At 41.2% G+C, this 13,882-nt stretch overlaps 2 protein-coding genes across 2 annotated transcripts in view; both read right to left on the bottom strand.

The window, feature by feature from the left end:
* The window catches only part of NAT10 (N-acetyltransferase 10), a 43,476-nt gene extending 33,637 nt beyond the window's left edge, over positions 1 to 9,839 (bottom strand). The window contains exons 1-3 of the mRNA XM_035012545.1: positions 4,638 to 9,839; positions 2,164 to 2,286; positions 1,728 to 1,819 (exon numbers count right to left, since the gene is read on the bottom strand). Of these exons, the coding sequence (XP_034868436.1) occupies positions 1,728 to 1,819; positions 2,164 to 2,271 (200 nt within the window). The 5' untranslated portion in view covers positions 2,272 to 2,286; positions 4,638 to 9,839. The remainder of the gene's footprint in view (positions 1 to 1,727; positions 1,820 to 2,163; positions 2,287 to 4,637) is intronic.
* A 423-nt stretch (positions 9,840 to 10,262) lies between these two features.
* Positions 10,263 to 13,882, bottom strand: part of CAPRIN1 (cell cycle associated protein 1) — a 37,040-nt gene continuing 33,420 nt past the window's right edge. Inside the window, exons 17-19 of the mRNA XM_035012546.1 lie at positions 13,663 to 13,763; positions 12,533 to 12,596; positions 10,263 to 10,994 (exon numbers count right to left, since the gene is read on the bottom strand). Coding sequence (XP_034868437.1) covers positions 10,930 to 10,994; positions 12,533 to 12,596; positions 13,663 to 13,763 — 230 coding nt within the window. The 3' untranslated portion in view covers positions 10,263 to 10,929. The remainder of the gene's footprint in view (positions 10,995 to 12,532; positions 12,597 to 13,662; positions 13,764 to 13,882) is intronic.

Genomic DNA, 13,882 nt, shown 5'->3' with positions numbered 1-13,882 from the left:
TAAAACAAGACCAGGGTGCAAAGGAGCGTCTTCCTGAGGAGGGAGAACGGAGGGTGAGCAGCACTGGAAGACTGACAGGCAGCGAAGAGGGTGGAGGCGCCCCAAGGTGTGGCTACAGGGTTTGGGGTAAGTTTGGGGAAGGAGGCAGGCCCCGAAAAGTGGGGGACGTTTCAGAAGAGGGTGCCAGAGAGGCGGAGGTGGCATCCCGGACAGAGGTGGCGGCAGGGCCAAGGCCGGGAGTGTCCATGGCACAAAGCAGCCAGGGCGGGAGATTCCATTTCAGAGTCAACGCCAGAGACAAACACATTTGGGAATAAAGGAGAGAGGAGTGGCTCAAGGACAGAAACGCACACTAGAGCTGGGCGGACAGTAGGAGATAAGATCAAGAAAAAGAGCACTGCTCAGGAAGGGCGCCCAAGAAAGGATCATAGAAGCCAACAAAGGAGTGCGCTTCTGATGGCACCACAAAGGAGGTTACCTGCCAAGGAACAGGCCTCAGCACTCCAAACTCCTCCATACACAGAATTATGGGTAGAACTACCACGTTTCCACTAGATGGACTGACCCCACCTCCTCAGACCCAGGGGTGGGCATCGCTCCACAGGAATTCAGGGAGAAAGACTGATGTCCGACATTGCTGGACCTCAACACTCAACAGCTATTTCTGCCGTGGTGACAAAAGAACACAGAAAGCAGAGCTGTAGCGGGAAAGAACAGAGCGGATAAGCAGAGCTGAGAGTGAGCAAGAACTGGGAGCATCAGTGCTCTGGCTCTACAGCAGCCGAGGCAGGGCTGAAATCTCATCCCCGAACATACCTCAGAGACGTCAAGAAACCCCCTTTGGGCCTAAGTGTGTTTGTGCTGGAGGGCCGCTATTTACCAACTAGACGTCCTGACTACCGCAGCTTCAAAAAATAAGAGGAGAGCCAACTGTGAAACACAACAGTGAACCAGTGGAGAAAGAGCGCTGAGAGGAAGGAGAAAGAGGGAGAAAAGCTGCTGCGTGAAGTGTCTGGCTGTCGATGACTTCCCAGAGCACAGTCTGGTTACAATGATCGAAGCAGAAGCCAGCTAGCAAGAGTGTGGCTAGAAGTGCACCAGGCTTCTGTTTCACTGCAATAAATGTGAGAGAAAATGCAAGCCTGAGAGATAAAACTGAGTAGGTAGCTAATCGTTTTGTTGTTGTTGTTGTTGTTGTTGTTTTTTGAGACTGGAGAGCTGAGCACGTTTACAAGAAAAAGAAGCAAGTTTCAAAGGGATATAGAGTGGCTGGGAGAGGAAAGAGGATGCAGGTCCTGAAAGAAGTGAGAGAAGAGATCCAGAGTAGATTAAGGGGTCTGCAGTGGACATGGGATGAGGCACGTCCTCCTCAGAAACAAAAGGCAAAAAACAGACTGCAAATACAGAGTAAATTTGAGATGGGAAAAGACAATTGAAGGAACTTGCATTAGACAGGCTTGATCAGCTTAGAAAAGTAAAAAGAAAATCACAGGCAGAAAGCAAGGAATTGGGCTGGGCACTTCTACAGAGCATGGAATGGATTTGAAACTCATTGTCAGGAACGAAGAAAGGACATCAGCGCTATCGTTTTCTCTCTTCGAAAGTGTCCTCATAGGTAGCACCTCCCTAATGATCCCTGAAAAACTAGGTCAGGGAATCACTGCCTGGCACTGAATTAAGGAGCAGGAATTGTAAGTGGTACAGGACACTCAAAGGGCCAAACTTACCTGCTAAACCCCAGCTCTTTCTTGTAACACCACAGCACTGAAGGCCGAGCCTTCACGGTTGCTTTGGACAACATGTGATGGAGTATGACTACCTGCCAAAGGAAGAAGTCACAGAATCTCAGGGCCCAAAGAGACCTCAGAGACTGCCAGGCCCAAGACCTCACTTGACAGATCCAGAAAGTAAATCGAGGGCCAGGACAGGGAAGTGCCCCAGGTCACAAGGCCAGCAGCGCCTAGGCAGGGGCTAGAAGCCTGGTCAGACACACTTAACCTCATGCTTAGTCCCCACCGAGGTTCTCACTAGGCATCTTACTCAAAGAAAACCAGTCAAAGGAACCTTAATGCTACTATGTGCTGAAACTTCCGAGGGCCAGTAACAAGCTGACTCTGTGGGATAAGATACAAAGTCAGTCAGGAAATGCTGACTACATCTTACCTGATCCTTTCCTCGGTCTCCAACTACAACGAACAAAGACCTTTGCCGTTCAGCGACTCCATTTTCAATGAGAATCCGGATTCGGTTATCTACTTTCTTCCGATGCATGGTGAAAGATTACCACTGAAACAGAGAGAAAGGAAACACAACTGGACGTGAACACCAGATTCTGGGTGAGGAACATTAGCTGGCCACCTCCTGTGGAGCCAGGGGTATGCCAGGCACATTTGTAAGTTATCATTTTACTTGGGCGCCTAGATGGCTCAGTCGGTTAAGCGACTGCCTTCGGCTCAGGTCATGATCCTGGAGTCCCTGGATCGAGTCCTGCATCGGGCTCCCTGCTCAGTGGGGAGCCTGCCTCTCCCTCTGACCCTCCCCCTCTCATGCTCTCTCTCTCTCATTCTCTCTCTCAAATAAATAAATAAAATCTTTAAAAAAAAAAAAAAGAGGGCGCCTGGGTGGCTCAGTTGGTTAAGCAACTACCTTCGGCTCAGGTCATGATCCTGGAGTCCCTGGATCGAGTCCCGCATCGGGCTCCCTGCTCGGTGGGGAGCCTGCCTCTCCCTCTGACCCTCCCCCCTCTTATGAGCTCTCTCTCTCTCTCTCATTCTGTCTCAAATAAATAAATAAAATCTTTAAAAAAAAAAAGTTATCATTTTACTTAACCCTCCTGGGTTAACTACTCCCTAGGGAACATGTCAGTTTCATTTTTAAAATTAGGAAACTGAGGCTTGGGAGGTGAACAATATGTTTCCTCAGCAGGAAAGTCAGAAGAGAAGCTGTAATTCACACTTCTATCAAGGAGGTTTTTTTTCAAAACTGGAAACAATGTTCCAAAAAACAGAATGATTAAAATATATGATGGCATATTTATAGGATAATAAAGCAGTTTTCAAGAAAACTTTTTCAAAATAACTTTCAGAAATTATCTAAGGATATGGATGTAGATACTTATGAGAAGACAGACATCTCAGGACAAAGCACGATACCTTTTTTTGTACATAACATATAAGGAAAACAAACCTGGAAGAAAACACCAAAATGTAATTATTTCTGAACGGTGAGATTGCAGATCGTTCTTATTTTATTCTTTTGTTATTTGGTGTTTTTGTTTTTAATTCGTATGCATTACTAATAGAGTCAGGGAAAGGAAATCGATGATTACTGTGATGAAATGTGTCCCAATTGTCTCAAGGGAGGGAAAACCATACTGAAGCCTGTACAGATAAACCTTAAAGTCATTGTGATTACATATGACACAATATTGCATCATTACCACAATAAATACACCAAAGAAACATCAAGAGTATCAATTATATTACTACAACATAAAAATAAGAATAACAGGTTACCTAGAAAGCCCAGGGCCTGCTGCATTCTAAACATAAAGTTCATTAACTGCCTTAACTGTGTGGTAATCATCCTTCTAACCTCCAATCCAAATGTGGATTTTAGCAGTTCTATCTTAACATCAAACATTATGTTACAATCAATGGCTCCTTTTTCATAAGGAAAGGAGCAAGTATAAAGGATTCAAGTATCTCAAGGAAGGAAAGTGACAGAGACAGGATTCACACTCAAGTCTGCCTGACTCCAAAGTCTAAATAAGCTCTTTCCAGCTCACCAATCTGCCCAGCTTGCCGGTTAAGTTGCTGCCTCAAAACGACGACACGCTAATCAATAATTATTAGGGACTGCTCTTTGCCTTAGTTACTGTGGGAGCCCCAGAAGCAATACCAGATAAAGCCTTGACTTCAAGGAGCTTTCATTCTCCTTGGAAAAAATATTCAAGTGAAACAGATAAAGGGCGATCTGTCTGAAGACAGACAAAATTAGATGTAAAATAATAGTACCGCCAGTGGTCTGATGAAGGTCTGAGATTACTCTGGACTGGAGTTGCCGCGGAAGGCTTAATGGATGAAGAGGGCCCTGAGAGAAGAGAAAGAGGACTTTTCTTCATTCACTCACCTATTGGTCTAACAAATAAAATAGCATCTATGTGCCAGTCACCGTTCTAGGGGCATTAGCAAATAAAACAAAGTCCTGAATGTGACTGCTGAATAAAGACCATAAAAGAATGAGCTGAGACAAACAGTTCAAAGCGTGGGAAGATCTGGACTCGGTGTAACGCCCAGCGCCTCAGTTTAATGCCCAGCGCCGATACCAGGAACTGTGGGCAAGCCCCGCAGAAAGCGAAAGTGTTGTCACCCACCCCCTCACCCCGACCCCTAGCAAGAGGTCCCTAGAAGGTGGAGATCGAGCCACGCAACCCCCCGAGAGCGCTCGAGAAGCACGCCGAGGGTGGTCGCCAATCGGGGAAGAGGAATCTGTCATCTAGGAGCGCCCATGCGCGAAGGCAGCCGGCGAGGGCCGGGCATCGGCATAGATGCAGAGACTTCATCCTCGAGCCGGTCACCTCTGGACCCATGGACACCGACCTCAACACCCAACCCAAGCCATCCCGTGTTGGGTACCTGCGCCCCGAGCCCAGCGGATCCCAGCCAGCAGACAAGCTGAACCACGTGTGGAACCGAATCACTCCAGCAGCCAGGAGGAAGCGGCGGCCTGCCCCTAGCGGATGCCTGACCGCGCGCTCTCAGAGTTGGCCTCGCTCCGCGACGCTCGTCCCGCTCAGGCCCTAAAAAGCGGCGTGCGCGCAAGCGCACTAACGGCACGGCGTGACGTGCGTGCGGGGACCTTCCTCAACCACGTCTCCGTATGATGACGTCAGAGGCCCGGGAGGCGGAGCTGCAGCCTAAATCCTCAGCGCGGCTTTGGAATTCAGCCTCTGCTTAGGACAGCTGTGGTGCCGGGTGCGATTTGCCTCACATCAGACTCAAAATACCCTGGCTTCGAACGGCAAAATAAGCGTAAGGTGTCCGCACCCTCAGCTCCTACCACTGTGCTGGGGCAAGCCTGGGTTCCCAGATGGGTCCGGGGCAGCACACGGTAAGTGGTCCAGGGTTGTGTGTTAGCCTAGTTTTACGAGACGACCGACTCCAGGGATCTGTGCGTTATTTTACCGATTCTTTTTATTAAAACAACTTCCCACTTTAATGTGACAAAATGAGTAAACTACCAGCAGACCTGTTTGATTCATCTCACTTGACCCTCCACACCTGCAGAAATGCTCCTGTAGACCTGTCGAGAATTCAGCGTGGTTTCTACCCACCAGTGTGGGTATTTTGTAGGCTCCCTTTAGGCCTTATCTGGCCATCAAATGACGGCGTTCTTCTGAAAACCAGCTCTGGGTCTCTGCTCTTGCTAAATTACTTCACCTTTCTTCCTCACCCCCCACCCCCACCAGCTCCCAGGCGAAACTCGCCCAAGCACAAGAACCACATATATATTCTTACACATTCTTGTCTTTGAGCCAGATCGTCGACCTTCAAGTAAACAAATCCCAACTGCTTGCTTGACATTTTTCGGATACCTCAAATTCAAATGCCTGAAGCCGAACTTATCTTCCTCACTGAAACTCCTTCCCCAAATCAAGACACTTCCAATTCTAATGTAATCATCACCAGCACCCATTTAGTCCAATATCCATCATTTTCTAATTCACTCAACAAAAATGTCAATATACCAGACACAAGGGATCAAGTGACCAAAATGTTCCTGTCACTCATGAAGTTTGCATAATTCTAAGTTTTAAGTGCTGTTAAGAAAAAAGTATCCAGTAAGTAAACAGTGACAAAGGATTATGTTTTAGTGGTGGCCATAGAAGGCCTCTGAGGTAATCACACTGGAGCCTGGAGCAAACACCTGAATTTAGGAAGAATGAGCATTAAGAATATTTGAGTGAAAAGCCTTCCCACGCTGAAGATGTAACACGTAGATTTCTAGATGGGAAAAATCTTGGCAAGGTGGCAAAGCAGCCAATGTAGCCAGATTACAATGAGCAAGAACAAAATGGTAGGGAATTAGGCCGAACGATGAACGCACACAGACCAAACTTTAGAATTCTAGGCATGATGGGAAAGCCAGGAGTTTGGGAACTGGGAAGTGACAAAATCCGGCTTGCCTCAGGAAAGGCTCATTCTTGGCTGCTGTCCAAAAATCACTGCAGGACAAGAGCAGCAGCCAGCCACTGTAAGCCCCTGTCGCTAGCCACTGTGAGCCAGTGGTCGTGGTGGTTAGAAGTGCTACAGGACTCGGGATACACTGCCAAGGTAGATCCAGGTTGCTTAAGGACTAGATACAGGGTATCAAAGAGAAACAAATGATAGCCAAAGTATTTATCCTAAGCAAATGCAGCTTAATTGAGAGATTAATTTGGAATACTCAAGACATTCAAATTGAGATACTGACGAGGACTGGAGTTTTGGGGAGTTTGGGACCTAGGAGTATTTCGGAGTGACAGAAATACTAGTGATTGTATTCAAAGTCCTGGGATTAGATGAGATCACCTAGGAAAGATTGTAGCTAGAGATCAACGTCTCACAACTGAAGCCTAGATTACCCAGTACATGATACTGATTACTGAGTGGCGAGACAGGAAACATTTAGAATCCATTCACTACCGTCCTCCACTTTATGTTGTAATCATTTCTCACATGGGCTACTCCAAAAGACATGTCTTGCCCCATACATTTTGTTCTCAACACTGCATTTTATATTCTTTAAATGGCAAATTTTATTAGGTGACCATCCTTGAACCCACCCCTGGCCCCATACACAGTTTAGAAACCCTTTATAGTTTCCAACTGTTAAGAGACAAAACTTAACATGGAACATAACTATAGAGCCATCATACAGTACCCTTTACCTATTTCTTCAGCCACTAACTACTAAAAGCCATAACTCCTCCCACTTGGGCAGATAGCCTTCTCAGTCACTGGAGATTGTACCTTTGGATGTACTCTTCTCTCCACTTCTCTAATTACTCCTAATCCGTCAAGTCTTAGTTGAATTATCCCTTTCACCAAAGTCTTTCCTGATCATTTTGACTAGGTCATAACCTGAGTCATGGCCTTTATACCTGTCATCAACCATGTTGCTCCATCATGGCACTTGCTACCTTTTTGTGTCACCTTGTCATTATCTTTGACGAGACTGTTCAGTGAAAGCGGGAACCACAGTGATTTTGTCACCACTGAATGCTTAGTGCTTGCCATGATGCTTGGCAAAGGACACCCAAATTTGCCAAATGAAGCCTTAGTTCAGTGGCTTAATACAGAGTCTCCCGAATATAAACACAGTAAAGAAAACTAGTATTTACAAATAAAAATACAACACTAAAAATTGCCTTGTACTAGATCAGGTGGTCTTGCACTGCCTGCACTCAATGAGCCAGTCTTCTGCATGAGACTGGATTAGGCCTCGCAACAGCTGTTAAATTAAGGTATTAAAATCCTGACTGAAAGAAGGTGGCAGTCTAGTTACCTTAGAAGACAAGGCTACCAGATAGATTTAAGCTTCTTCCTTCTCTCCTCTCACAAGTAGCACTTTAGAGCTTTACTGGATAAAATACACAACTAATGCAGACTTCACTCAAGGACAGTAAGGAATCAGATTTTAATATTTAATCTAATGTAATTTAAGACATTCACTAGTCTTTTCCAGTATTTTTATAGACCTCAGGATGGGAAAAGGTATAAAAATAAGCCTTAACAATTTACATTCATTTTCCTGATGGTTTCCCTCCCCGCTGACTCTAGAGAAGGGATAAACAACTCAAGGGCAATACTGATTCTTTGAATATAATTTATAGCCCGTAAAACTTAAAAGTGCTTAGTAAGAACTCAAGTAGGACGAGAGTTCAGGAACTTAAAGATGAAATGAAGAAGGCTTTGAACTCAGTGATTACCTGTATCTCATTCCCCTAATTAGATGTATTACTGGAAATAAAATGAACGGTACAAATTTCCTAAGACACTTAGGAGGCTGACTACTGAACTGCCTTCTACATTTTATGAACTGGTTGTCAACAGAGCACTTCAGTTACTGAGGCTTCTGAGAATAAACACAAATTCTCATGCCTCCTATAAGTGGAAAAGTCTCCCACATAACAGAGATACATATATAGGAGACAAAAGAACTGCAGAAGCTAACCGATTAAAAATGTTTAAAGGACATTTGTTTTAATATCAAGATACACTGATTGCAAAACCTCTTCCATATTCTTTAGGGATATTAGGATCTAGAAATAAAACTGCTCTAACCAAGGTCATCAATGACATTCTACCTTAAAGCTTTAAAATAGAAGTCTCATTATCCACATGAGATGACTGATATTGTGCATTTAACAAGTACCTTATATGTGGAGTCTTACTATACCAAGAAGCTAGTGACACATGTGACAGTCATTTCCTTGCAACTCTGCTAAAATAAGCATTTGACCAAACAAAAGGCCTTCTGCAGGTAGGACAAGTATTCACAGATTATACAGGACACTTAGTACCAAGACTCAGATCTTAACAGAACTTCTTTTTAAAAAGAAGTTCTCTGCCTCATAACGAGGCACTCCTTTAAAAAATATAGTCTGAATTGAGACATAAAACCTTAACATTTAGACTGTGATGACAGAATGCCAAAAAAAAAAATTATATTTCCAAGAGAACGATTCTTTTAAAAACATACATAGAAATAATAAAACTAACACCTTTACACATCTACAACATCTACACTAATGCATAGAAGTTTGAAACCTAGAAAGCATTTCTCCCCCATCTCATCTCTGAACTGATTCATAGAGATCACTGTATAAAGAACTTATTTACTTCAATTTTAAATGTCATGAAATTATTTTCTACACAGCAAATTTAGTTTTATATATAGAAGGATTGTAAGCATACACATCTAGGGATTACCCAGTAAACCACGAATATTTTATCTATTTCCCATAAAATACAGCTAACATATGGTTGTGGTACATCCCAGGCAGATGTCATTTAAGCACACAACGGGAGGTGCTAGCAAAAGAAATACTCATTTGCAAAAGTAAACAGATAACCCTTCCAATATGATGTACCACAACCACACATGAGAAAAGTCAAGAACTTCTTTTATTTTAAAATAAACATTGAAGATATACCCCCCCTTCCCCACCACCCTACAAAAAACTTTTGAATGTGGAATGTTCAACAGCCTATCCATTTTAGTAGGTTACAAAACCAGCAAAAACTCCAGTTGTCTAATAATGAATGTTTGAGAATAGTTCTGTGTCTTGTTTTTTGTTTTTCTTTAGTAGCTGAGCACCTACTGGAAAAATTCCTTAGCTAAAGGCTAATAAAACAAAATTGTTTCTGCACAGAAAATACCATTCACTTAGTATTAGTAGCCTTTGCTGAATAGATGGGATTAATTCCCCATGAAGTCAAAGTGGGATATGACAAGCAGCATTAAGTTCATAGGCACACAGAACAAGTGCTCAAACTGCTAGCACAAATTCCAACAGTACATAAATTACTAAACTGTCATCTCCATCAAACTTGTGACTCTCCCTATGCATCTAAGTGAAGGAATCACCACTTTGAATTTAAACGCCTCCATGAGAAAAAGATAATTCAGTTAGGGTTAGACAAAAGATAAACGCAACTGCTACAGAAATAGCTGCTGGAGATAACCATAAAATTTGAAACACTAACAATGCATGGGGTGAACCACATAAGCTGCTAGCTGTTGAACACCAGTGTTTCAAGATACAACTTTTATAAACATGTTTTATTTGTTTTGCTTATACCATCAGAACTGAAACTACTGTCTGTCATTTCCCTAAAATAGGGAAATCAATCTAAAACACATACTGGTGCTTTGCAAAAGATAGCAATTTAAAAGGGTGGTAGCAGCAGGCATTTGATATTTTTCTTTTAAAAACCTTCAGGCTGCAGGAAAAACATGTGACCAAGGGTGTTATGATTATCCATTAGATATTTTCATCAGTACCTGTACCAATTTAGGTGACAATACAGCAAGATCCAAGGATTAGTGACAGACAATGTACATTATAAGGAATGATATATAGTACCAATCCTTACAAAAGTCATTGTCGAAGAAACTGTTAAGTGTTCAAAAAGGTATCTAAATACTTCACATTAAGTACAGAAGCGGCCATCCAGATTACATCCCATATTTGTTGCATATTTTTCCAAAAAGTGCCAATCAAAGCCTATTTTGCACTTTGGCTTTGTCTTATACAGTATCAGCTGTTAAAAAGCAATTTACATGTGTTTTTAACCACAGTCGTTTGGCCAGAGGATGAATAGTGCTGTGTCAAAGCTGGTAGCCAGCCTTTTGTATTACGGGCCCATACAGAATTTGGTATGCATCTAACGTTCAGTGCTCCAATTTAACCGGAAAAGCTGTGAAATGCAGTTGTTCTGCCAAACCACACTCCACTCCTTCTCAAAAGGAAAATATTTTAGTTTTGTCAATTACCATTGAATAACTCTAGGGCTGATTTGTAGATTTTATCCAATGTCAAAAGTCAATCTTGCTTTTTCCAAGCCACTTCAAATAACTACGGAGAGATCACCCTGTAAAGTGTATTATGTTTTACTCCTAAGCAAGGGTGAGGAATCTGAGTATCATGTGCAAGGCTCAAGATGACGCTTAGGACAGAACATGCAGAATAAAAATAGTTTCCTTCCATATCCAGGTAATATAAAGCTGACAATTGTAGTCCTGTCTTTATGGGATGAAAACAGTCCCTTTACAATAAGTTTCCTGAAAGGGAGAACAAATAGATAATAACTCTTCTGGTAACATATTATGGTACACTTGGCCAGTGTGTTTTGGCGTTTAAACATAATCCTGTGAATCAGATTAATTCACTTGCTGAGTGTTCATTTGCGGCATCCCTCTGTTGGGTCTTGGGGGCCCTCCACGACCTAGAAGACAAAAATGGCATTTGGTTTTTCTTTCAAATATTATTTGCTTTGCCTTCAAGCAGATTTTCATCTGAAGTCAAGAAGCATGTGGGCAGCTTGTCACATTATTAGGTTTAAGAGGTCAATTCTTCAGTGTTCACCTGTCCTGGAAGTTGTCATGCGCAAATTTGCTCATGTTCTCTAGCTAAAAGAAGAGTAGAGCTAATGGAGTATTCCACCAGTACTCATTCATTCATTCATTCAACAAGTATTTATTGAGTGCCTACTATGTGCCAGGCACTGTCATCAGGCGTTGGAAATAGATACAGCAGTGAAGACAGACAAAGTACCTGCTCTCATGGAGCTTACATTCTAGTGTACACTCTAGCTTACATTTCAGTAGTAAGTAACATCATACTATCAAAATTAATAAAAGCACCAGAATGAAAAACAGACCTTGTTACCTAAACTGTTAAAAAGAAACTACATAACATTCAAAATTGTATAATGACTTGTAACAGATAAAATAACTTTTTACATGCTGTTAAAACAGATTTTTAGCTACCAGTCAACTCAACTTTCATAGAATATGCTACAAGGTGAGAAAGAACATAACCCACATTCACATGCAAATATCCTTTGATACTTCAAGTCAGTTAATTCCCAAGTGATCCATTAATTTAAAAATAAAATGCACCTTTTTGCTGGCCAGTTTCTACTAGCACTGAAATCAAAGTACTTTATAATTCCTCCTTAATATACATTTTATACATGTTATGGCCAATATCTAGAGGAAACCTATTCAATTTAACTTCCCTTAAATCAGAGAACCATTTAGAATTTCAGATCATATGAAATGCTACCGCTCTAATTGTTACACAGGTTGGCTTCCTGCCCTAAAAATAGGAAGCAGTTTTCCTATGGTAATAGACGAAAGCAGAAATTCTTTAAACATGTAATTTTTAAATATAGTTCAATAAATTAGTTAGGATTTTGGGTGTTTTATTTAAAAGTCAGAAATAATTTGACACTTATATCACTATTAGTGATCCAAAGGCATTGAAATTTCAATTAGTTCTATCACTTCTAAATGGTTCTCTAAATGTAACTATGGCTTATCTGGCCATTAAAGGATTTCTGACCCTAAAATATAATATGCATGTTCAAAAATGAAAGAGGAATAATAAATTTATATAAATGTTCAATCTCATTCCAAAAATGTCTTACAAAAATGTTTCAGTAAGTACTTCCTAAAAACATTTAGCAGGTTTTAGGACCTGAAAAATAATTTGCAGTTGGAAAAACACTTTTTCTGAGGAGGAGAAATGTTCTAGTTTTCAAGACAATTTATATAATAACAGGGAAAGTCATTCAAAAAATTAAATTTGGGTTCAAGAGAAGTTTTAGAAACAGAGCATTTCATTTAATCCCTAGCAACAAGTCTGGTAATGATAAATGTATTCCTAACATGTAACCTACATGCAGACTATGGAACAGCTCTTCCAAGGCCAGAACAGAAGCTCCACTTAGGAGCTAGGATCACCACCACAAAATATTACCTCGTGGGGCTCCCCGTGGTCCACTCTGCCCAGAGCCTCGCTTGAAATTCTGCTGATATCCATCCTAAAAGACAAGCTAGTTAGTACTGAAGAAAATGTAATCTTTTTAATGCTTACTCATCATCTATCTATTCTTACCGACACTTACAGAACACAAAATTCCTTATTCTTTTACACATTTCATCATAGCTAGAAGTTATTCTGTAATTATACTTGTTATTCTCAAGAATATTCAATGAGATGTCTCTGCTCTTAAAAATCTTTTTTTTTCTCCTACACACACTTATTTTTATTCACGTGTAATTAACACAGTATTATATTAGTTTCAGGTGTACAACAGAATGACTCAACAATTCTATATATTTCTTAGTGCTCAAGGTAAGTCTAATCTTAATCTCCTTTATCTATTTCACCCATCCCCCTATCCACCTCCCCTCTCTGGCAACTACCAAGTTTATTCTCCATTTAAGATTGTTTTTTTGTCAGTCTTGGTTTTGTTTCTTAAATTCTGCATATGAGTGAAATCGTATGGTATGTCTTTCTCTGACTTATTTCTCTTAGCATTACACTCTCTAGATCCATCCATGTTCCTGCAAATGGCAAGATTTCTTTTTTGTGTGTGTGTGTGGCTGAGTAATATTCCATTATATATACCACATCTTCTTTATCCATTCATCTAGTGATGGACACTGGGGTTGCTTCCATCCACATCTTAGCTATTATAAATAATGCTGCGATAAATACAGGGGTGCATATATCTTTTTGAATTAGTGTTTTCCTTTTATTTGGGTAGATACCCAGTAGTGGAATTACTGGGTCATATGGTAATTCTATTTTTAATTTTTTGAGGAACCTCCACACTGTTTTTCACAGTGTGAAATTAGCTGCACCAATTTGCAATCCCACCAACAGTGCATGAAATCATTGTTTTTAAGACTCTATTAAATGAGCACCTATGCTGAGTACTTCTTAAGAAAAGCAAAAGTCATCATTTTCCATAATGAAGTATCTTGTACAAAGGTACAAAATTAGCCCCAAATTACTTAATTACTGAAGTCCAAAAAACCACATCAGTCCATTTCATTGGTGTATTTAGGTCAGGTTTGTATTTTAAAGCAACTTCTACCTACCCGCTGATAGCCAGAGTAGTCCCGGGGAGCACTGAACTGAGACTGTGTATAACCACTGTTTGGAGTGTTAGAGAATGAAGGGCGGTAACCATCATATCCTCCTAAAATTTAGGACAAGAAAATAATTTTCTTATCTACACAAGGAATTTTTATTTCTTACTATTGACCAAAGGAAGAACTGAAAAATTGTAAGCCATGCTAGTTCTTTAAACTAATTTCT

The sequence above is a fragment of the Mirounga leonina genome, unplaced genomic scaffold (genome assembly GCF_011800145.1).
Source record: "Mirounga leonina isolate KUSES-001 unplaced genomic scaffold, KU_Mleo_1.0 Mir_166, whole genome shotgun sequence".
Lineage (NCBI taxonomy): Eukaryota > Metazoa > Chordata > Mammalia > Carnivora > Phocidae > Mirounga > Mirounga leonina.
Note: the sequence above shows the minus strand (reverse complement) of the source record. Positions and strands in the feature narration are given on the sequence as shown.